This window comes from Rhinolophus sinicus, chromosome 4 (genome assembly GCF_057876585.1).
Source record: "Rhinolophus sinicus isolate RSI-liver-muscle chromosome 4, RSI-T2T, whole genome shotgun sequence".
Taxonomy (NCBI): Eukaryota; Metazoa; Chordata; class Mammalia; order Chiroptera; family Rhinolophidae; genus Rhinolophus; species Rhinolophus sinicus.
This window is the reverse complement of record NC_142504.1, coordinates 13,469,795-13,494,011: the sequence shown is the minus strand read 5'-3', so window position 1 is coordinate 13,494,011 and position 24,217 is coordinate 13,469,795. Positions and strand designations below refer to the sequence as shown.

At 39.0% G+C, this 24,217-nt stretch overlaps 1 protein-coding gene across 2 annotated transcripts in view; it reads left to right on the top strand.

The window, feature by feature from the left end:
* CREB5 (cAMP responsive element binding protein 5) overlaps positions 1 to 24,217 on the top strand; it is a 379,499-nt gene that overhangs the window by 60,125 nt on the left and 295,157 nt on the right. For both annotated transcript variants that reach the window (XM_019726163.3, XM_088797678.1), the window contains exons 2-3: positions 6,233 to 6,304; positions 12,175 to 12,268. In XM_019726163.3, the coding sequence (XP_019581722.2) occupies positions 6,233 to 6,304; positions 12,175 to 12,268 (166 nt within the window). The remainder of the gene's footprint in view (positions 1 to 6,232; positions 6,305 to 12,174; positions 12,269 to 24,217) is intronic.

Sequence of the window (24,217 nt, the reverse complement as noted above, 5' to 3'; positions counted from 1 at the left end):
TGTGTGTGTGTGTGTGTGTGTGTGTGTGTGTGAGAGAGAGAGAGAGAGAGAGAGAGAGAGAGAGAGAGACAGACAGACAGACAGACACACACACACACACAAAAAAAAACAGAGAAAGGCATACATAACAAAACAAAGACACAGAGAAGTAGACATCTAAAGACAGACATAGAGTTTTAGAGAGAGAAGATACAGAAAAACAAAGAGAGAGAGACACATACACAGATGTAGGGAGGGATACAAAGACATACTCCTAAAATAATTGATTTTCTTGGAATGGGATACAAGGGTGATTATTTTTCTATTTGAAATTACTATATTCCTGTTGGAAAAATTAAGACATATTCAAAATAAAGGTTTTACTTTTCTCTTATTTTACAGTTAGCGTCCATTAATTATTTTTTTCAAATAATATTTCTTTGAATGGTCCTGTTTTACAATGTTTTACTAAATCGGTCCTGTTTTACAGATGGGCAAATAAGATAGTGAAAGGTACAGTGTCCCTCCCAAAGAAAGAAGTCTTAGCTCCAGACTGAATATATAATTCCTTTCCAACAGGTAGCCATGTGTTGGGAGAACCGTGCTGCGTCCTTGCTTTTAAAGTAGAATGGGGCATCTTCGAATAAAATAATTTAGACAGTGTTGTTGGTGAATTGGTACTAGGTTATTATTGTGTGTACGTCTTTGCCTTTCTCACCAATGCACTGAGAGAGACATTTGCTTTTTTCAGAAACACAAAGTGCAAATTGGCTATACCCTTAACTAATTTAGTTAGTAACAACCTTTGTTCCCAGAAACAAAGTAAGGCTAATCTGGACTCTCACACAGTGTGACTAACTCAAGATGCTCCTATTTGGCAGGCGTTCTTGACACGAGGAAGGACCAATTGCCTCCTGTAGAGCCCTCTCAGCGGTCTAAAAAGCTCAGTACGGTAGCAAGGTCTGTTTCATGTGAGTCCTGCCAAGAAGACTCTCTGCAATCATAGTAGGGCAATAAACACCGACAGATGCTGTTAACATCACTATTAAAATTCACGCCCCCTCTTTCAGGTCTATGATACATACGTTCATATCCAGATCAGTAATACGAGAGCTGATCGGGATACATTACTCTTATTATTAGTGCTCATTTCTATTTAGTTTCAGTTTGCAGCTTTGAAGTTCCCATAACTGTTAGTGTTGATAAAAGCGCATGCCATATTTTCAGATTAAAACAACATTTTTAGTATTTTACTACTCCAAATCCCAAATCACTTGTATGACTCTATCTGCTTTTACTGGGGGAAATGTGTATCATTCCACTAAGATTGGAGTTGGATGTCCACTGGATCAGTAGTGGCTTCCTATTTCGATGGGGAAGCAACACGGTTGGCTGATTACAGCAAACCAGATGATGTAGGTTTTTTCCCTTTGCCTTCGTTGTTACCCTTCAGTTTAAAATACCTATGTACAGCATTTTGTGTAGACCATCCAAGTTTTTAGTAACGTTAGTTTTTTGCAATGCTTGCCCTTCATGAAATGGTAATTCCAAGTATATCCCTAAGTGCCTGGCAAAGGCTTTGAATGGATTGCCTCAGCCATTGTGGAAGATTTCCCAGTTTAGAGCAGGAGGGATTTGTGGGGTCAAACACTGAACAATGAAAGAGATTCTTGCTCATTGCGAGGCCAGAGGAATCCAGTGGCAGTGGAAGGTTTGAATTGTAAATCAGGCCTGTCATCATCTTGTCAACTACGAAAAACCTCTACTCACTTTAGGCACTATTAGGGTTTGTTATTAGGGGTTTGTGTTGTTTTCCAAAAATTCGAAGGGAAATTAGGCTCAGGAGGCATTTAAGTGAGCACTGAATCTGAACTTTGGAAACGAGGAATAAAAAATAGTACTGTTTAGAAACTTTTAAATGACTTAACAGTCTGCTGCAATTAGGACTGTATCTAACCAAAGCTAAAGGGTCACTCAGTGGTTCTCAAAGGGCACTCTGGGAGGGCGGCGTTCACAAGCAGCCCGCACTTGGCTAATAGACTAGGTTTCGGGCGTTTTGATGTCTACGGCACTATTACAAGACTGAATTTATAGAGAATTAATACACTTACATGTGAAATTTAATGAAAACTAGCTTCACCTCATTGTTGTTTTCACCAGAAGCAACTTTGTTCCCCCCCCCCCCCCCCCCCCCGCCGCCAGTAAATTTGGTGAAATTTCTTTTCTGGCCTTGACTGGGTCCAGGTGAAATGAGTGGCCTACACAAACTCTTGCCTCGCTAAAAACTTGGTTCTGGGCCAAAAACGTTTGAGAACCACTGCCTTAGGAATAGAGAAAAGGCAAGCTGTTTGGGGTGCTTTATTGTGATGAGTCAGGATTCATTATCCATCCCACAAATATTTATTGTACGCCTACTATGTCAGCTGTGTGCAGTGGAGTCTGGGGTATGGGGATTGCCAAACACAGCTGGGTCATTAAAATATCCCAGCTAGTAAAAACTGAATGGGAAATGAGAGGATGAGATCTGACTTCTGAGGACCACATGCAGAACAACCTGGATAAAAATCACGTCTAGGTAATTTGCCCCCCCCCTTCCACCTGATGGATGATAAAAGAATATATACAGGGCTTTAGTAGGAGTCTGTTTGAGAGAATAATTATTGCAGTATGTGCTAGAAAAGAACCATAATAATAGACCATAAAAATAGACTATGGCTCTTGACTAATACATCAGACCAGATCATACTAGTTGATAAAAGTAATGAAGCCTGCATGATGGAATAGTACAATTCAGTAAAACTATCACAAACACCCACACAGAGAGGAATGAGGAAGGCTATGCTGTTTCCAAAGGGCAAAATGTGGGAACTGTAGAGCATCAAAATAAAGCAATTGAGGTTCACACACTTATATAGAGACACCCACTCACCTTAGATTTTATTAATCACTTACAACTTATTTTAGCATCTGCCATTTTGCCTTAGGACTCTAACTTTAATATTATGTTGCCAAAGCATTTGGTCCACGGGATCCATAGCATGTAATGAATTGATACGGATTCATTTATGTTTAAAAAATAAAGTACTAAAATGATAGGTGAACATATTGATGGGACTGAATTAATGGGAGAAATCAGCATTTTGATGGACTAGAGTTGTGATAATGGTAGAAAAAGAGTTTCTTTTCATGCTTCCGAGGGAGGGCTTTGTCAGTCTCCTTCCTCACTTTGGCTTATTAATGAAATCTCCTTTAACTTTCAGCAGTAGCACTTCCGATCTTGACCATTTCTATTAACTGGACATTAATCTAATTGTTACGACTAATTACGACTTTTAGATGTAGGCTACAAATGTATTTATATGGAACTTTCCCATTTTACTGTCATGTAATCTTAATATTGGTTAGTAATATTACTAATATTGGCATTCTTTTGTTACTTTGGCAACTAAATCTCTTACATGGTGTCCAAGAAAGACTCATCTTATAGCAAATTCTCTTTTATAAATAGAGACTAGTTAATACTAAAGTGAGGTTCCAGTCATGCTTGCCCACAAAACTTTTTCCCCCTTCCAAACACACACATTTAAATACACAGCCTTTCTCCACAATTTGGAAATGTCTTACAGGCCTCCTAACTGGTCAGCCTAACGCAGGAATGAAGGAGCTGAAGACTGATATTCATACCCCCATTGTAAAGGAGGGGAAACTGAGGCCTGAAGCAATTAAATGATCTAGAAATGGTCAGGCAGGTTATAGCCACAGAGGCAGAAAAGATCCAAGAAAGCATTTTTAAAACTTTACTAGAAAAACAACGCATACTTAATTAACAGGTATCCCAGTTACTCTGTTGTGTATTCTATCGTGGATCAAAATCATTTTCTTAGCTTTAAAGTTACTCTTTATTTTGAGGCTTAGAAGTAAGTTTTCAGCATTTATAGGAGAGAGGAAGGGTGCTCTGTAAGGGATGCTCTAGAAGTTATTTTAATTGCTCATGACTTTTTTCAGACAAGGGCTAGTGGAAAGCTTCTAAAGATAATTGTGTGGCTTTTTTTCTCTTTCTAAATATAATAGAGTGAAAGAGTTTCAACAATATGGCTGTTATAGGAAAGCTGTAAAATTATGCTGAGTCATTGTGTTGACAGGTGACCAACGGGAAGCATTACAAACGGAGATTGAAAAGGGCATTGCTTGGTGAAAATTATATGATCAGAAGAAATGGTGGTATGAAGAGGGTTTACATTTTAAAATTTGTTGTTTTTTTTTAAATATCTGACTAGCAGTGTTATCTAAGGCAAGTCTTTTCACTTTGTGTTTCATAGAAGCAAAAGTATGCATTTATTTCCCAAAGAATATACGTGGAATATATTAGTGTTTGGGGGAAGGGTATAATGACCTACAAATTATAGTGTTTTTTTTTTTTTGTTTTTTTTTTTTTTTGTGTGTGTGTGTGTGTGATAATATGATAATAACATTTCCTTGGACAAAGGGCGACTATTCCATGAGCTGAAGCAGAGCTCCCTCTTTTAGGGGTGAAAGTGACTTGGGACGCCTTTGGAATCACTTACAAGTAACATTTTTAAAGAAGCAAATCTTTTCCTGTGCTCAGAGACAAAACACTAGGCTTTAGTTCCACAGTAGAGCCATGCAGCTTATACAAGCTCAACTCTAAAATTGACAAAAAGAGAAGTCTGATTTCGGAAATTATTTAAATTATGTAACAAATTTAAGTAATATTTTTTATGATATTTAAAAAAATTATGTTACCGTGTAGATTGGTAACCACAAAACCATGTACACTGTACTTTTAGGGGCTTTTGGGAGGATTCGCAAAGGTAATTTTGATTATGCTCAATTTTTGCCTAATGAACTTACCTTAGAACCTAACCCCTATGTAAGAAAAGACCACACTATAATTTAACATACGAGGTGTGATCAGAAAATGCAATGAATGCTGCTGCCGAGTGTCATCCAACGGTAAGGCAGGGATCTTCAATATGGGACGTGGTGCATCAAACTTAGTAACAGTGTGTGACAAGTTTCAACTTGTTCAGTGCATTCAGTTGAGTGTGAGTTACAGTTGAGAGAAGGTGTGTTTTAAAGTGTGCCGTAAATCATCCTGACAATGCTCTATGTCACACATCACGTCTGGTATGGCAATTTCTGTCAAATAAAAACATTATGGTCTGTCCTCATCCACCTTACTTGTGGGATCTGGCACCGTGTGACTTCTGGCTCTTCCCCAAAGTCAAAATGACCATGACAGGTAAACATTTTGAATTGATTCAAGATATGGAGGCAGGCACGACAGCACTACTAAAGGCACTCATGAAAGAGGACTTCCAGAACTGCTTCAGAAAGTGGCCAGAACGATGGGATAAATGTGTTCAAAGTGAGGGGGAGTGTTTTGAAGGGGGTTAATGGCAATGTGTTTTTTTACTATAATAATCTCTTTATTTGAAGATTCACTGTTCTTTTTCATTACACTTTGTATGTCTGAGATCATAACACAGAGTTTCTCCCTGCAAAGTTTATTCCAGATAACTTATCTGGATTAGAAGGGCTGTAGCTTTAATCTAGTATTAATTTCAAAATAGCCTATAAAACCAAATGAACAAAATATCCAATGTAATATGTTTCTGTGTTTTCTGATTTCTATTCACCACTACATAACTTGGGTAATTTTTGCTAAAGCATCATCGGATGCCTGAGAGGGAAGGGAATTGAAGACCGAGGTCATTGGCTAGACAGGCTGCAGGGTTATCTTGCATGCCTTGGTCATGCCAAAGTTTGGTGGGTGGGGTAGTTATGGGTGAATCATTTGGTTGGTTGCTCAGATTGGTCCTCACACTAATGACTGCCCAGTTACTGCCCCTTCTCTTGCTGTTTTAAGTAGCCAACCCCAAAGGACAGGTGGGAACTTTGCTTTGGAATCTATTTGTGCAGGTGGTGTCTTAACTGGTAATACCACAGTCTATGTGACTTTCCAAGGCAGGGTTTCTGCTGCAACAGCCCCATGACATTTTTCTTTAAAGTACAGTCAATATGCACTCAGGAAAACATAATAGGAGCCCGGACTGCAGGGAGCCTAATGAGCTTTAGCAAGGCAGGACCTGTATTCATGTTTTTCTCGTCTAATTTGGGAATTGGCATAGAAAGGGACTCCAAGAGACTGCCTTTCTCATGTTTCTCATGTGGAAACAGGAGATATTCACGGATTTCTGTTTTCCTCCCTCCCTCTCCCCCGGCCCTTCAGATTTATGAGGAATCCAAGATGAATTTGGAGCAGGAGAGGCCGTTTGTCTGCAGTGCCCCAGGCTGCTCCCAGGTGAGTGTGGGGATCAACTGTCTTACAAGGCACACACCTCCCTTCCAACAGGGAAGCAACTGTCCCAGGGCAATTATGCCTGCCTGCTATGGGCTTTCGTTCTCCACCAAGATACTGTCAAAGTCCCCCTCACCACCACCATCATCATCATCGTCATCATTATTATTTCCACCTTGCATAGTTTGAATTACTTCCCTCACAGCCCCTGAAATGCATCAGTGTTGGCCACTTCCACCCAGAACTTTGCCCTGGAAGTAAGCCAGACTCATCCTGTCCACCAAATGTTCAGGTTTGTTATTTCAGAAAGGGAGGAAGGAGGGTGCCTGCTTTTACAGTAGCCGCTTGAATACTGGGCATTCAGATTACCGATGAAATAGCTCACCATCAATGATGGGATTCTATTTTGTTTTTTTGTCCCATTTGAGTAAAATAAGCCCCATCTAACTCATCTAGAGCCCACAGTTTTTCCATTTACCTAAAGTTTAAGAGAAGAAGTTGGCCTGCAGTGCTGGATGAAACCTCTTTTAGCCTTTGATGGCACCATCAAGTGGAATCGTGAGGATTAGACGAGATACTGCAGGTAGTTTAGTATAGAGCCTGCACGTAATAAGTGTTCAATGTTTGTTGTGGTTACTGTGACTGCTGCTGTTACTACTACTATTGTACTGGAAACCTATCTCTGAAAAACTTTGGGACCATCCATTACTTAAAGTCAGGGTTTTATACTTTACCTTTGGAACTTGATGGTGATGAGTTCCCTGCTTGACCCTTTCTTTGGGTGTCTTCACATTCCAGTCATTGGAAAAATGACCACAAAAGGTCGATCTCATGCCAAGATCTTCATTGTATAGGATATAGGACAAGCTTAGAACTCAGAGCACAGACATCTTTCCAACATGGGTTGTTATGTTCTCTTTCCCTAAACTGCCCAGTAGTTTCAAGTGGAATTAAGCCCACCTCTCCCGCCTGATTATGTGGTGGAGTTGGCAGCAGGGTATGGAAAAGTGTCTCGGAGTCAGAGGAGAAGTGATACCCATTACGGACCCTTCTTATATCTCCTCAGAGAGTTTGTGGAGGGTTCTGGGAGCCTTCTGGAGGGAAGATGCCATGGAAACATGAGATGTTATTGCTGGTGCTGCTTTGCAGTGTTGCTGGTGATATCAGCCACTGACTGAGAAACCAGAGTCCTTTGCTTGAGTTCTGGCAGGCTCTCCAGGAGCTGGGGTGCGAATGTTGATTTGCAACCTGTAAATAAGAAAAGCAGTAGAGGAAGTTATTTTGAATTTCAACTATTTTTCAGCAAACCGATTTTGAAGGTCGTTTAGAAATAAGCAACACTGGGAAAACACAGGCTGATAAGTAACTGGGAACTGTTCTGCTAGACCAGCTCTCTCCACTGTGAATGCAGAAAGTCTCCTTAGCTAACTAAGACAAAACTGATTCCCACTTAGTTTCTTTAGAGGGAAGTTTCAATAGCCAAAGAAATCAGATTGTTTGAGCAGTTTGCTTTGCTTTTTCTGTGAGAATGTGACCTTGAGTTTTATTCATTTCAAGTTACTCAACACAGTTTTGGGGAGCCTGCTATGTGTATAAGATACATGTGTCCCTGTCCTCACAGAGCTTCTAGTCTAGGCATTAGATCTGTAACCACGTGATCAATTAATCAATCAGTGAATTACACTTTTCCATGAAGGAAGAGCACAGGTCACATTGAAGAGTGTCGTAGAGGATTTACTTTACTTGGGGAGGATAATGTGGAGTCCTCTGTGGATGGGGCATTTAAGGGAATGGGATCCTCATAGATCGGGATCCCATAGATCGAAGAGGGTTCATAGTGAGTTAGGATTCCAGCAGCGTCCAGGGTTGTGAATGACAGTAGAGGAGGGCCTTTTGAGGAAGGGGTTATTAGCCACATCTAATATTTAAATAAGTCAGAGAGAAAAGAACTGCATGTACGTCATCGGACAATGTGGCAGAATTTCCCAAGCTTGGCACTATTAACATCTGGGGCTGAATAAGCCTTTGTTGGGGGAGGGATTGTGCATGACAGGATATTTAGCAGCATCCCTGACCTCTGTCTACTAGATCACAGTAGCACTCGCCAGTTGTGAAACCCCAAAATGTCTCCAGGCATTGCTAAATATCCCAAATTGCCCCAGGTGGAGAATGACTGCCCAATGGCTCGCATTCTGGCTTTAGCCGTCTTTCTTTCGGGATCCCCTCTGTTTTAGGGGTCACCTACTTCTTACTGATGCTCTCCCACTCTATTTTATGTATTGCTATAAGCCATCTCTCCTCCTTTTTGGAATCAAGTAGCGTATAAGTAAATAAATGCCACAGACGTGTGGTCACTGGTGTCAGACACTGCTAGCGCTGGGACAGTGAGGGGCCTGAGCAGAGCCTGTTGGATTTGGCAGTGGGTACCTGCCAGCGACCTATGAGAGAGGAGTCAGGGTGGGGGCCAGATTGGAAGGGATTAACGAGTGAGTGGGTGGTGAGGAAGTGGAGGTGGCCAGCATAGAGGACTCTTTCAAGAGCAGTAGGGAGTGACGGGAAGCCGAGTGATATAATGGCAGCCTGAGAAGGAAGCAGCTTGAGAAAGGTTCTTTTTTAAATTAAAAGCTAGTCAGGCTGGATTTAGTCAAGGCTGAAGAGGAGTGAGCCAGCGTGAAGGACCACAACTAAAGCGCCAGTCTCTGGGAAGATACAGGGAGTAGAGGATATTACAGAGGAGAGGGGGTTCATATTTCTCTGACACAGGAGGGTGTGGAAGTGGAATCTGTGAAATCACATCAAATTCTGAGGTGGAGGTGGTAATAAAGGTCGAAGGGGGTGCATATCGAATGACCTTGAACTTCTCAGTGAAGGAGCCAGTAATTAAGAAGGCTGAGTGGACTGAAAAGGTCGGACAAACATGAGAATTGAGGATTTACATAGTTTCTTGGTTTTAAGGTAAAATTCCAAGGCGCTCCCTCAACGCCCTGCCAAATTTAAATGTAAAGATACGTCTAAAACTTGAGGTCTCTATTTAATGTGGGAGTATTTCTTTTTCTTGACAAGCTGTTATAAAAATATGTGCATCTTTCCATTGAAGAGGGATTAGAATTGAGGAAATGTCGTAATTGCCCAGTGATTCCAAGGGTCTCGTGGGAGAGGGTTAGGAAATCACAGTGGAGTCAGCTGTGATCACGGCGTTTACTTTAGTGATGTTCCCTAACCTGGGAACCTGCATGGAGAAGAAAGCATGGCTGGGAATTGGATAGATATGGATTATCAGTGCTTGTGCTGCATTGGGGGATGATGGGAGGATTTTCCTCTCTTTTCCCCTCATTGGAAAGAAACTTTGTTCTATTAGGAATGGCCTATAGCACCTGGGAGGTTTTTTGTGTTATAGCTACTTATATGTCAGCTTTGTCCCAGAAGTAAAGAGACACAAGCTTCTCTTCCTCTTTCTGATCTCACACAGTCCAATGTTAATTTCACTGTCCCTTTGCCCTCTGCGTTAACCACGCTTCAGGTTCCAAGTTCCAGTGGCCTCTCTCAGTTCTGTCTTTGTTGCAAACTTGACGTTTTTATTTATTTATAATTTGCTGCTGTTTCTCTACCACACTAAAAAAGAAAGCAGAGATGTCTTATATTGTATCTTTTGGAAAGTAATTACAGTTAATATGAGATATTACGGAAATTATTATTTAATAAGTATTCTGGTTAATATTCTACTTTAGGCTATTATTATATGGAGGTGAAAAATGGCTTACAAGTACAAAATGAAGGATATTACCATGTTGTTTGTTGATTACATACATCACAGACAAAATTATAAAGCTTTTGACAGAAAGACTAAGAAATTTAACTGATGTCGCTAAACCACACATGGTAGTATCACATATTTGATGTAGTCATTACAAGGTGTTATAGAAGACCAAGAGAATTGATGAACCTCCAGCAAAAACCCACATATCATTCTAAGTCAAACTTCTATGTATTCAGAAATCTGGCATAATTACCATGCTTTGAAAATTCTGTACTCTCCAATTTATATGATACAAATGACAAATAATAAGTGATATTTATTTGAAGAACCACTTATAGATTATTCTAGAGGATTTAACCCAGTGAATTCTCTCATTCTTATGAACACACCATACTATTTGCAGACAAGGATTCTACCATAGTATATGATGGTAATTGAAATTTCTTATTATCCTGAAGAACTGGGAAGCTCTAGAAAAGTTTCTCAATTGCCAAAGATTCAGAAATGTTCAACACAGTTTATTGTCTTCTGTTGTATTTTCTTTGACTTTGATAAAGCCAACACTCTGTCAAGTTCAGTTATTAAAACATACCAGTTTGAGTCAATACAGGCTAGGATCCCCTGCAATAACAAATTACCCCAAAGCTTCAATGGCTTAAAATAACAAAGGCTTATTTCAGTTGCCCAAGCATACATTTCTATTGTGGATTGACAGGATGTTTTTCATAATCCTTCAGAATTCAGAAATGGTCTTCATAATCCTTCAGAACCTAGGATAATTGAGGGGCCACTGTTTCTAATATTGTGAATCACCGTGCTATGGGGGAGAGAGATGGGAAGATTTCTAGAGGGTCTTGCTCACATCTAGGTGACATGACACTTCCACTCATGACACAATAAGCAGAACTAGTCATATAGCCCAAACTCAACCACAAGAGAGCCAGGAAATACTATCCAACCATGTGACCAGAGGTCAGCAGCTGAAAATATTGGGGAATAACATGTTGACAATCATAATATCATTCTTTGAAAATTAAAAGAAAAGTGTTGGTTTTCTACATTGTACAGAGTATAGAATACCAAAAATAATTTGTCCTGTTACTATAAATCATATGTATAATTATAAAAAATCAGATAATGAGTGTGCAAAGTCTTTATAAACAGAAACATACTATACAAATGTCATGGTGTACATTTGTAAATATATATGTCAAATAATTAAGCAAGACATGTAACTTTCCCAAAGTCCGATGTGAATCAAAATTCTTTTCCTACTTCATGCATTTTTCTTACTTTTCATTAATCTATAGATGATGTCTAGCATACTTAACATGACTTAGACTTAATTTTACACTATTATGTAGAACAGTAACTACTAGAGAAAAATTCCAAATAGTTTTTCAAGACTTCGGTGCTACTCACTACATCCACTTTCTTATTTTGGACATGGTTTCCTCATATGAGTATATAGGTAGAAATGGGAAATCTTTACTTCTGTCATGCTGCCATTATTAGTTATTCTTGTGATTATAAATAAACATTCATTTAAACATCCCTTTATTTTTCAAAGCATATTTCTTTTATATATATCATGTTAATAGTTTCAGTATTACTTATTTACCTCTTTCTGTTTTGTCCTTTAACTAAATACAAATTTAAAATCTACCCTTAGATGCAAACCTCTAGTTTCTAAGGAAACATCTAGTTTACTGATCCCAGTTGGTTATAGTCAAGGTTTTATTATTATGTCTAAGAATAAAAGGAATTCCTAGGGAAGGTGTGGGGAGTCAGAGAATGACGGAAGGCAAAGTTCTTTTATGTCTTACTAGTATTTAGCCAGATTTTTCTGCAACATAGTTAAGGACATGGTTAACTATAATGGAAATAATGATGCATATATATGGGTGTAATTCAAAGGAACATCCCAGCACATTTGCTCACATAAAATAATTTGTCATTTTTCTTACTCATGCTTTCACACTTTTTCAGAACTAGCTTTTAGTTTTGCCTGTCACATTTGCAGTGCTGAATAAATCTTTTCTCTATGGTGGCAAATATATATTACAAAACTGAATGGCTCCTCTCCCCTCTCCCTTTTTTTCTATTTGTCTGACAGCGCTTCCCAACAGAGGACCATCTGATGATTCATAGGCACAAGCATGAAATGACTTTGAAGTTTCCCTCAATAAAAACAGACAATATGTTATCAGGTAAGGAGCCATCAGGCAAAGAGGCTTTGGGTAATCAGCCACAACTACTTATTTTACTTATGATAGGATGATTTCCGCTAGCAAATTCTGTGCCTTGAAAACACACATTTCTAAGGTATAGCAGAGACTTAAAATAATGGTAAGCAGAAATGTAATCAGTGAGTGTAGTGTTCACTCAAATAATTGAAGACCTGTGACTTCTCATTTTCTGGATTGTAAATATTTATTACTCTGAAACTTGGCTCCATATACATATTTTTAAAAAGCACATATCTGTAATCACTTGAGAAACAAATATTAATTGAGCGTCTATAGCTCACACGGCACTGTTCTGAGTGCCCTGCGAGGTGCAAAGATTGATGATTCCTGTTCTCGAGGACATCACAATACAGCATGCATGTGCAAATAGCTAAAATAGAGGACTGTCCATGATATATGGCAGTATCTGACTTATGATGGTTCGACTTACATTTTTCGACTTTCTGGTGGTGCAAAAGCAATATGCATTCAGTAAAATTTTGTACTGAATTTTGATTTTGTACTTTGAATTTTGATATTTTCCTGGGATAGTGGTACACCATACAGTACTCTCTTGTGATGCTGACAGCTCCCAGTAAGGTATGAAATCGCAAGGGTAAACAAAGAATACTCTACAGTGAACTGCGTTGCCAGCATTTTTGGGCATTGTGTTTTGTTTTCACCACCCATCACGTCTACAAAATGTCCATCTGTGTCTCCTGCTTCTGGTGAGAAGAAGAGGAGGAAGGCAATGACTCTTGAGATGAAACTCAAGATCATGGCCCAGCTGTAGGCTAACGGACGTGTTCTGAGCACGTGTAAGGTGGGCCGGGCTAAGCTGTGATGTGCAGTAGGTTAATGTATTAAATACACTTTTGACTTACCATATTTTCAACTTATGATGGATTTATCCCAAAGTAACACCATTGTAAGTAAAGGAGCATCTGCATATCACATAAGTATTGTAAGGAAAAATACATGTACTATGTGACTTTAGTTGGAGGAAATCTTTCTGGTCTGAGGTGGCCAGTGAAGGGTTCTTTAAAAAATATTACCCACCTCATAAGTGGGAGATTAAATGAGATAATGCATGGCAACTTAGCAAGTGTTTAGCAAATGTGAGCAGAAATAAATAATAATAATAATTAATCCATCAGTTAATTACCATTCCTTCCTATTTTGAGAGGTGGTGTGGTAAATTAGAAAGAGTGCAGCGCCAGGAGTGAGGAAACTCGAACTCTAGCCTGGGCTCTGCTTCCACCAGCTATCTGACCATGAGCAAGTTAATGAAACATTCTGGGCCTTGGTTTCTTTTTCCATAAAATGGGAATGATTTTATCTGGTCAGTGTATTTCACAGGCTTATTGTGAAGATCCAATGGAAGAACCTAAGTGAAAGTGTGTTTCATAAACTGTAGCAGGGTAATTGAAGCATTTCTTGGTACCCGTGTTAGGTTAGAAGTATTTCACCCGAGCCACGGTCTGCCTGGCATGGTGAAAGAGATAATATACCCATGAACATGTTATAATGATATCAGAAGAGAAACTGACTGCCCTGGTAGGCCTGGCTCATATAATTTAGCATTTCTATGGCACTTAAATTTTACAAGTATTTTATTATCCCTATTATTAGTAAATCCTCTAAGAGTTTTGTCAGACAGATTATTACAACCCGTATTTTACTGATAGAGGAGGAGGGGTACGAGGAGATACAGCAGCTTTCCCAAGCTCACCAAGCTGAGCAAAGATGAGGGCACTCGATCGGGCAGTCCTAACCCACTGACTTGCACTGGCCACTGCATAGTCAGGCTTTCCCAGATACTCCTGGTGACAGAGCCACGCATACGGCTTCATAAACTCTTCAGTGACTTATTCATTGTGCAAATGCATTACAGCGGTGCCTTGGTTTTCGAACGTCTCCATTGACGAACACTTCGGTTTACAAACGCCGTAAATTTTGTGGATCTATGGTATCACTAGATAGTAAAATTCATGCTAAATTTGCAGTTTTAGGGGTTGATTTTAAAGGTCTGGAATGGATTAATCCATTTTGCGTTATTTTCTATGGGGAAACCGTGCCTCGGTTTTCGAACATTTCAGAACTCGAACGGTCTTCCGGAACGGATTATGTTCGAAAACCGAGGTACCACTGTTATTTGTGTTTGGGAAGACTCCCCAAGTTCAAAGGAAGCCTCTTCCCATCCCTCCACCACCATCCACCACCTCTCTGTCAGCCTATTTTGATTGAACTAGCTGGCTCTTCAGAAATAGTTTGTTTTCCCCCTTAAGTCTAGAAACAGAGATGCAGAAACTCAAATTTGTAATAACTACAAAAGCCTAGTAGGGTTACAGAGAACCGTCTGTTCTTTTGTTTTCATCATTTGTTATGTTCTATAGAGTCACCTGTGTTATAATCTTATAGTTCAACAATGAAACAATGAACCTATATATGCAAGTAGCAAGGCTTTTCCCAATATTTAAATTCACGAGTTCTTCCTTTATTTTTCCCAAATGGGATCCCCAAAGTAGACAGCATGGTAGAAGGGGAGTGGTAGGTGATTATTAGGAAGTGGAAATTATGTGGCAATATTAGTACTATAGTGTGAAGTACCAGCGTAGTATCTTACAGGCATGTTGCTAGGAAAGCCCTAGAAGTCCCATCTGAGGTCTGAAAAAAGATGTGTGAACACTTCTATGTGATGTCTATAAACAGGTTTTTAAAGTTCTTGCAGCCTTTCAATTGTTCTTATCAGATCCTTGTAAGTTTGAGGCTGTTGCTTCCAATAATTGGCAGTGCCAGATGGAAAAATTATTGGGAGAAAAGTCACTCTAATTTTTATATATGTCAAACTTGGAATAAGAAAATGAAGGAAGAAATAAATATGAGGGAGAACAGCGTGAATAATATCTTGGCATATTTGCTTTTGCTGCTTCATGCTTTATGTTGAAGCTGATAGGAGGCCATTTCATATTGCCAATGAAATTAAGTGCTAAAATTTTAACCTTGCTACCTACTCTGCATGTTCATAGTCTCAGAATTTTGTTGCTGGGATGGAACACAGAGCTATCCAGGCAAGCTCTATTACTTTGCATTTAGGGAGCTGAGGTCTGCCACATTTCACATGCCAATGTTGTCCGTATTGAGTTGTAATAGGCTATTGGATATTTTTTGCTTTGCTATTTGTTTTTTTCCAGAAAGGACTTCAATATGTATTTATCTCAAATCTCATTTTAGTTTTAGCATATTAGATTATGATTACAAATATAACTGAAGTTTTCACTTGTTGATATCTTGATTGATTTATATTTGAATTAATCAAAAGCTTCAGACTCTACTTTTATTAAAAATAGATTCATTAACATTTTGTTTATTAATGTACTTTAAGCCTCTGTTGTGGCCTATCATGAAGATGAATGATTTTATATAATTCAAAATATACTAATTAAAAATAGTATAAACCAAATCTCAAATTAGCAAGCATCATTGCGACAAAAATCTTCAAGTTCCTCTTAGGCCATTTTTTTTTAAAGCAATATTCAATTACACAAAATTTTATTCCAGATAAACTGGAGTTTGACACGTATTAAGGAGATAAAGTATGGTAGGTATGTTCATTACTAATTTCAAGATATCCAGTTAACTTGTATCTTGGAAAATCACTTCATCCTTTATTAATTGCAAATATTAAAGTTAGGGAACTTATTAAAATGCCACAGGTATACACTTTAAGGATAAGTGTCCAAAGAATTATAATATCTGAAATAATTTCATAGCTTACCCATAAAGTCCATTTTATTTAGGCCAGGTAGAATTTACTATTCAAAATGATCTTTGACATGCCACCAGGCAGGGTCGTAAAAATACCAGTCATGGTGTTTTATTAAGATGAGTCTGCTCTTGTGGATAGACAGTGAACATAAAAATCTCTCATTCTAAAGGAACAGTACTAGCAGGGACATGAATGGGGGTAGTGGTTTTGGATTCTGAGGGCAAAAACTGATAGTCCCTCTCACCATTCTTATTTGACCCATGTGGTCCATTTCCAGAGTCCTGGTATTATGATGGACATGAGTCTGTCCCTTTAGCTGTTGTTGATCTGATAGAAGATAATTCCACGGTGATAGAAGTTGTGATATTAAAGATTTTTAGATGTCAAGTTTAAAATAGGAATCCATTGAGGACAGGACACTTCAACACTAGTTGCAAAATTACCAGCTATTATGTGACATAGATCTGCTTGGTTTGAAAACATGATCAAATTTCAGTACTGAAACTAAAAAGGATGTGGTTTGGGTCTATTTTAATGGCATTATGGTTAGGCATCCAGAAATTCCCAAATCTTGCCCTGTGAGAAATCCCCACCTCCTCTTATTTACAGGGCTTCCAAATTCTGTATAGGAAAAACAAACAAACAAAACAATGGGAATCAAAGGGTAACTTTATTTATAGCTGAACAAGCAAATATATTCTAAATGAGAAGCGTGTGTGTGTGTGTGTGTGTGTGTGTGTGTGTGTGTGTGTGTGTTGGTGGAGTATGGTGGAAATAGCAACCTAGAAGATGCTGGACCTTGCTTCATGTTGGGATTAGTAGGCATTTAACAGCCTGGTCCCATGTGCCTCTTTCACGGCCTTCTCACCTCAAATGTTGATTGGGTTTCACCCTTTGAGGAAAGAGCCACAACACTCTTGAACTTCACCTATTCATTTATTCAGCAAACAATTATGGAGGGCCTATGAGGATCCCATTGTGTTAGGTGCTGGGACCGCTGCCATCAACAAGGCAAATGAGGTCCCTCTTCCATGGAACTTACTACAGTCTATTGGGGGTGGGGAGGAAGAGAAATAATAGACAACCCCTTCCCAGATGATTAACCAGAAAATATCCATTCGTGACAAGTGCTATGCTAAAGATAAAACACGACAATGTGACACGAGTAGCCAGCAGGCTGCCTAAGGGAGGTCAGGCAAGGCCTCGCTGCAGGGGTGGCATTTCAGCCAAGATCTGAAGTTCAGCACTGTGGGCTCCGGTGTCCTTTCTCCCTGACTTCTAAATATGGTGAGACCGGAAGTGGTCAAACCTCAAAACCAGCTGTAGTACGGCTAACTGTATCTTGAGCTGACACACAGAAGAGACGCAGGAGAGACTCGCTTCCTCGTCCCACCTTCCTTGTCACCCTCTGGTACAGAGCATCTTACATACATGACAACATGGTCCTTCAGAACCCAACTGTGTCCGTGGATTAGGACTAGAATTAGGGCTTTTCTCTAGTTCTGGGCTCCAAACCTAATTCTCAGCATAGAGAAAGCAAGAATGTTGTTCAATGAAGTAGAACATTTGTCTCCCAGAGATTGATCACAATAAACTGGACAACGTCAGAACCCAAATCCATTGCTCACAGCTCTGCTATAAACCCGACTTAATCATCCATGGGAATTTTGAGGGGGAAGCCAGAGGGAAGAGGGAAGGTAATATACCTCACTTCGAATTCTTTTTGGAATGAATTGGAATATATATATGGAAAGAGAAGTTAAGTATGGGCTGTGTGTGTGCGTGTGTGATTTACTTGTTCAATTACACACACACGCACACACACACACACACACACACACACACAGCCCACACTAACTTCCCTTTCCATTGATGATGAAGATACACAGTGACTTCCCACTATGTATATTAATCCGATCTTAACGGAATGGAGGGTGGTGGAGATAGTTTGCACCTGAGGGCAGCATGATAATAATAGCGTCCATTTATTACCTTATCTTATGCCTGTAATTGTGCCTCCTCCTTTATATACATTGTCATTTAATCCGGGCCATTTATTTTCACATGAGGAAACAAAATCAGGACGATAAGCAGTTTGTCCGAAGTCCCTATCTGTCTCTAATTTTCTTGCTGTACATGGATTTGGTGAGCTACACATACTGAAAACATGCTTTGGTCTTAGACTTCTGTTTGGATATAAATCTATGCACTGCCTTTTCTTTTATTATTAGCTTATCTCTTTAACAGTCATCAAATGGAGAAAATAATCAAAAGTTTTTAGAAGGAAATTATACGAACACATTAGCATTTAGAGGAACAAAGATTGTGTTTTTAAATCAGATCTTCTCATCCGTGTAATAAGGAGCCATTGACATTGATAGGATTTGTCAGCTTCTCATTCATGGTGCTAGCTGGTTGAGTGAAATAGAATTTTAAATAATTCACCTAAATATCTCAGAGGCCTTGCTCTGCAGTCTTCTTTCATGTACGAAACACTGGCTTCCAGTATATTCTATCTGGAAACCAATCCCTATGACAGAGTGAAGGAGAACTCAGGCAATTAGTGAGTAATGGAAACGTTAAGCTTTAGCTTCCACTGATCAAGGCAGGTTTTGATAAGAAAATCACCTTGGATCCCTTAGTTCACTTGGGCAGCAGAGACATGCTCTCGCACTGTTAATGGCCCTTTTTACCAGCTCAGCTCTTTTAAAGCGAATTAAAATTGGTGCTTGATTGCTGTTGGAACACTTGGGGTAGGCCCTGGCTAATAGCGAATAGATGTAGAATATATACTTGCTTAATTTAAATCTCTAAATCTATGTCTTCTGGAGCCATGCCTCCTAAGTGAAGCCATTATCAGAGCCTTTTCTAGTGGACTCGTAGGCACTCTAAGGGTATCTAGTCCACCAGCTCTCCATCTTGACAATATATGGATCCCAGCATGCAATTCAAGAGTGTGAGAGTGTGTCTCATCTCTCCCGAACCTGCATCACCCAGCTATGGTCAACTTTTAAGCATCCCACAGCTATTATTTTAGAACCAGAGTTGCCTTGGTTTGTGCTATGGTAGCACTGCTTCTTGCTATAGATGTAGGGAAATAGAAATGTCAATGTTACTGAGGGGACCCTATTGCTCCTATTGTATATTTACACTCAATAAAAGGCATATTTATTGCAAAGAAGCCTGTCTAAAATTCCATGGAATTCTGTCATTTGTTACTGATTATTGATCTTATAAAGGATTATGTATTTTCAAATTCAATGAATGTAAACTCTCTTAATTAGGACTTTATTGAAATTCAGATAGGGACTAAGTATGACTATTTCAAAGAAAGCATTTGCTGAAGAATTCATGGGATAAATATAACTATAAAAAGATTGTAAAATGTATCTAAGAAAAATGCTTTTTCTGAGAACCCCAACTCTTGCTAAAATAGATAAGTTAATTCCACTTCTTTTCTCTATTGATTTGAGTGCACTCTTGTGAATTCCATTAAGCCACATTTTGTTGGCTGAAATTGAGTCATGCAAATAATAAAACTGTATTGCCTTTTAAAAAGTACCCTATAATTAGAATGGTCACTAATTCAAACTGATCTTTTTTATAACTGGTCTGAATTAGTGAGGCTTTTATAGTATTACTAGTCACCATCAATTTAATACAAAATGATGTAAAATTACTCTGCATAGTAATACCTTTAGTAATACCATAGTTAAGAATATCAGACCAACAGGAAAGAAAATTTTGCTTAGGAACTTCACGTTCTTCCCCTCCGGTGTATGATGGGAACTCTGCTTTTTTTTTTTTTCTTTTGCTATTTTTTTCAATTGATGACTTGCTGCTCTACCTCTTTTACCATTGAGGAAAATGAAACATAGACAAACATATAACTCAAATGCAGCTCTGAAACCGAATAATGTAGCAACCTATTATTAAATTTGAGCAGACTAAACACTTTTTAAAAGAAGAATCAGGTTTCAGGCTTTGGCTTTGTGCTTGTCATTTGGACTTTGGAATCATACTTGCTGAAGCTGAGGCACTTGATGCTAGGCAGACGATGCACTAACTGGAAAACTTAGTGACTTACTTTTTTTCCTAATAGTTCTAGCCATATAATTGTTGTTCTCCTCAGACGTAATGTAGTGCAGAATTTCCTATTGTGTAACTGATGGGTAAGTTCGTAAATTATAATACCACGGGTCTGCCATTCATCTGCATAGACATACAAGTAGGGTCTATGACAAGTATCCTCTACCTAGCTCCCTACAGAGGTAGCATTTCTATGAAAAGGTGCTCCTTTTCTCAACAAACAGGTTTACCATTCCAGGAAGGAAACCAGATGTTGAAATTATGACAAACTTTACAAAGATATTTTTATCCCTTTTGGTGCCAGCCTTTCATGCCCAATGGGTAAAGCGATCCCCAAGGATGTATGTGACAGGTAGGAGAAGTGGAAGAATTCTCATTTGTACTGGCCCCAGTGCCTGCATCTCCTGAGAACATGGTATGCTATTTGCAAACTCTCTATGAGAAGGTAAATGCAGGTGCTTATGTAGCACCAATTTAGATTTACAAAGGCGATAACAACAAACTACTTTCAACTTGGGTCAAGTTCAAACTCAAAAGTCATTCACTTTTAGTTTTGTTTGAGATTTTGGGTTATCTCCTTCTCTCATTCAGATGTGCCTCAGGGAAGTGGAAATACTACAAGAAAGGTGAGCAGCGTCTTAAATGATCCTCTCCGCGCTGAGTTCCGATTGGAACCAGTTCTTGTAAGTCCTGGGAATGCGGCCTGTTACTACCGACAAACTTTAGAGCACCACCCCCTATCATTCAGGATATAGAAATTGCTGCTGCTGTAACTAACTGGTGCATGCTTTTAGTTCTAAATAGGGTGTGGTTTACAAGAATTTTAATTTATGGCCACGGACAGTACCCACTTACTTCAGGTCTAATTTCGGCTGGAATAGTTATTTGACAAGGCATTCATGTGGCTAAGAACCTCTGCCTCTTTTATTTAAGCTGCTGATGGATTTAGCTGTTCCCTTTTTGAAGATTTGCACATTTCCTGGCTTACTTAGAACTGGTACCATGTGGGATCAAAGACAACTGGAGACCCTGTATTAATTCTAATAAATGTTAAAACAAAAGTTAAGCTCCATTGTCTGGTTTCTGTTGTAACTGGAAAGAATAGCTCATTCACAAGAAGAAAATGAATAAAAAATTAGGAACAGTGTGCCTTATCTATTCCAAATGTGGATATAGATATCTGTTTTGTTTTTCCCTCACTATATCACACAGCAAAAAAAGTCACATTTGATAACAACTCTGGGGCCTTCCTTTGGGTTTTCCGCTCTCAGGATGGGAGGGATCCAACTCTGTTCACGGCCTGTGGCTTTTCTACTCCCTAGTTTTTATTTCCCTGTTGCTGTAGAGAGGCCCGTGGTGATGGAAGTGGCATTACTATCCCTGTGCCATGTGTGTACTTTCAACCTTCTTTGCAGGCAATTGTGGATGTGAGCTGGTGTTTGGGAATAATTTTGCCTTAGAGGAGACATGAAACATCTCTCAGCTTTGTTTGGGGCTTGGCCCTGAAAGGCTAGCCTGAATTTGACTGAATTCATGGACCATCTCATGAATTTATCTCAGAGTTCAGGAGTTCTATGGAGCCTCTAGGATGACTGTTTTTTCTACCTGGATTCATGGCCCTCCACTCGTAAATCTCCAACAAAGAAGCATACAGGAATAAAAAGGAAGTTTAAACCTGGAAAACTAAATCCCTACTGATGACAAGTGGTCTAATATTTCAGTTCTGTTATGTGCTGTTTTCTCAGGCTTTCTAGTCACAAAACGTTTCTGCCAGAGAGTAGACAGTCTGTAGGAGAGCAATGCAGTTCTGTTGTGTGAGGGATGAAATGATTCCAAGATATTTCAAAAGAACCAAGGGTTGTGAGGATTGTCTATTACCAGTACAATTATGTGACTATATTTCTAAATAGGGCCGGGGCAAGTTTCAGTTTCCTCATAAGTAAAATGGGGGAAATAATTTTTGTCTAATGCGGTTGGTGTGAAAATTAATAAGATGCTGCATACAAAGCAGTGATCACTATGCCTGTTATGGAATAAGTACCCAATAAATGGAGGAATATGTAAGCGCACACACACACACACACACACACACACACACACACACTTTTATTTGTACTCTCAGGTCTTGTCTATTTACACCTTCTGTTCAGAAGACCCCTTATCAGTATATTTACCCATTACCTCTGGCCTAATTTCTAGTGTCTAACTACCTGTTACTGATGTTCCCACTTAGCTGTCCTTTACAGAGTCATATGTTTCTTTGACAGTGACTGTTGAAGCAAACCTATTACAGAGCTGATTTTAGGATTCACAGAATCATGTAACTTTAGAACTTTATTTGAAAGATGCAGAATATGAGGTCTAGAGAAGGTAGGTAATTTCCCCCAATAACAGGATTTCAAATCTAGATTTCTGGGTTGTCAATGTTGTTTTTTTATACATACAAAGAGTCCTTCGGCTCTGGAAGGATAGTCTGGGAGATGCACAGGACTTAGACTGAGAAGGGATTGTGTCTGTAAGTAAAAGAGGACTTAATAGGGATAAGACGGTTACTCCATTGTGTTACCTTGCGCAAGGCGTTTGGCTTCTCCATTTCTAAAATAATATGTTCCCTACTTATCTCACAGATCTTGTGAGATTTAGGTTCTAGACAATATGGATGAAATATTTATACTTGTATTCGTAAATACTAATTTTATCTTTAATTAGCACACAACACATAACTTACACGTATATATTCGGTACATAGCTGTATATGTGAGTATCTTAATAAATTAATGTGCTAATAAAACCACTCTCAATAAAACCATTCTCTTTGCATATCTTTTATCTGTAATGTCCAATTTATGATCATCTGTTGTAGGCTCTCTTTGTACCACAAAGAGAACTCCGTGCCTTGGAGAACGGACTAGGAATGGGGAAGAATGCAGGTGGGGATTTTGCTGCATTGAAATCCAAGTTCACGGGGGGGAAAGCACCTTGTCCACAGGGAATCAGGAAACATGGCCTTGGCCTCCCTGATTAAATGGGAATATCGAGCTATTTTCAGCTTCATAGGTGTTAAGCTATTTCTTTGAATCTCAGTGGATAATTTTCTGGGATTAACTGCTCTCTGCAGGATTTAGAAAAGTAAATAGAATTCTATTTTCTTGTCATATAGGAGTTTATAAAGGGAGTGTGGAAATGGCACATTTGTTTCAACTTCAGGGCACTGCCTGGTGGTGGTATCTTAGAAAACTGAGCAGAAAGAGATTTTGAGACTGAGTGTAAGTCAAGCCTGGCAAGTGCCATAATCAATCTAGCAGCATCTGCCATAGGTTCAGGTGGGAACAATACATGTGCATGGTGAAAATAGCACCGAGGCCTTGGTTTTAATTGTGGTGTTGCCACCTGTACCTGGGAGACCTTTAACAAGAGCCTTAATCACTCAGGGATTCAGTTTTCCTCACTTGTAAAAGAATTGGCACCGTCAGCCTTCCCCCCATGGTGCTTTCTGGTTCTTGTATCTTCTATTTCTGAGAAAGGGGCAGTTTATACAGTTTTATTCGTGTCAACTCAAATACACCTTTACTTAGGAAGATGACCGTCTTGCATGATTACAAAGGTGTAATTCTCCCTATTTACCTTAGAAGGTCTTGTGAGATCTAGATTCTAGAGAACGTGTGTGAAAATATTTTGTAAACGGCCTAAATATTAGCCCCAAATGGTGGCTTCAGATCCTCCAGTTTTCTAAGTAGTAAGCTCTCAAAACAGTCAAAATATGAAAGAAATTCTATCCGTTTGAATGAGTATCCTCAGAACACTCTTTTTATAGTAAAGGAAACTAAAATTAATCATTATATTTTTAACAGGTGAAAGCTGAATGTATTTGACTTGGAACCTTTCCTCATCCTCCCTCTCAAAATGGGACATAGAATTGCTGAATTTTCCTTCTCTGTTAACAAAAGGAATTATCATGCTCTTTTGTTTCTTTCTGTTTGATACCAAAATTTATAAAATCTTTTTTTCCTCCCAGCCCCCTGAAATCAGGCTTACCATAGGTTGAGCAGATTTTTTTTGGCCTGATTTTAGCT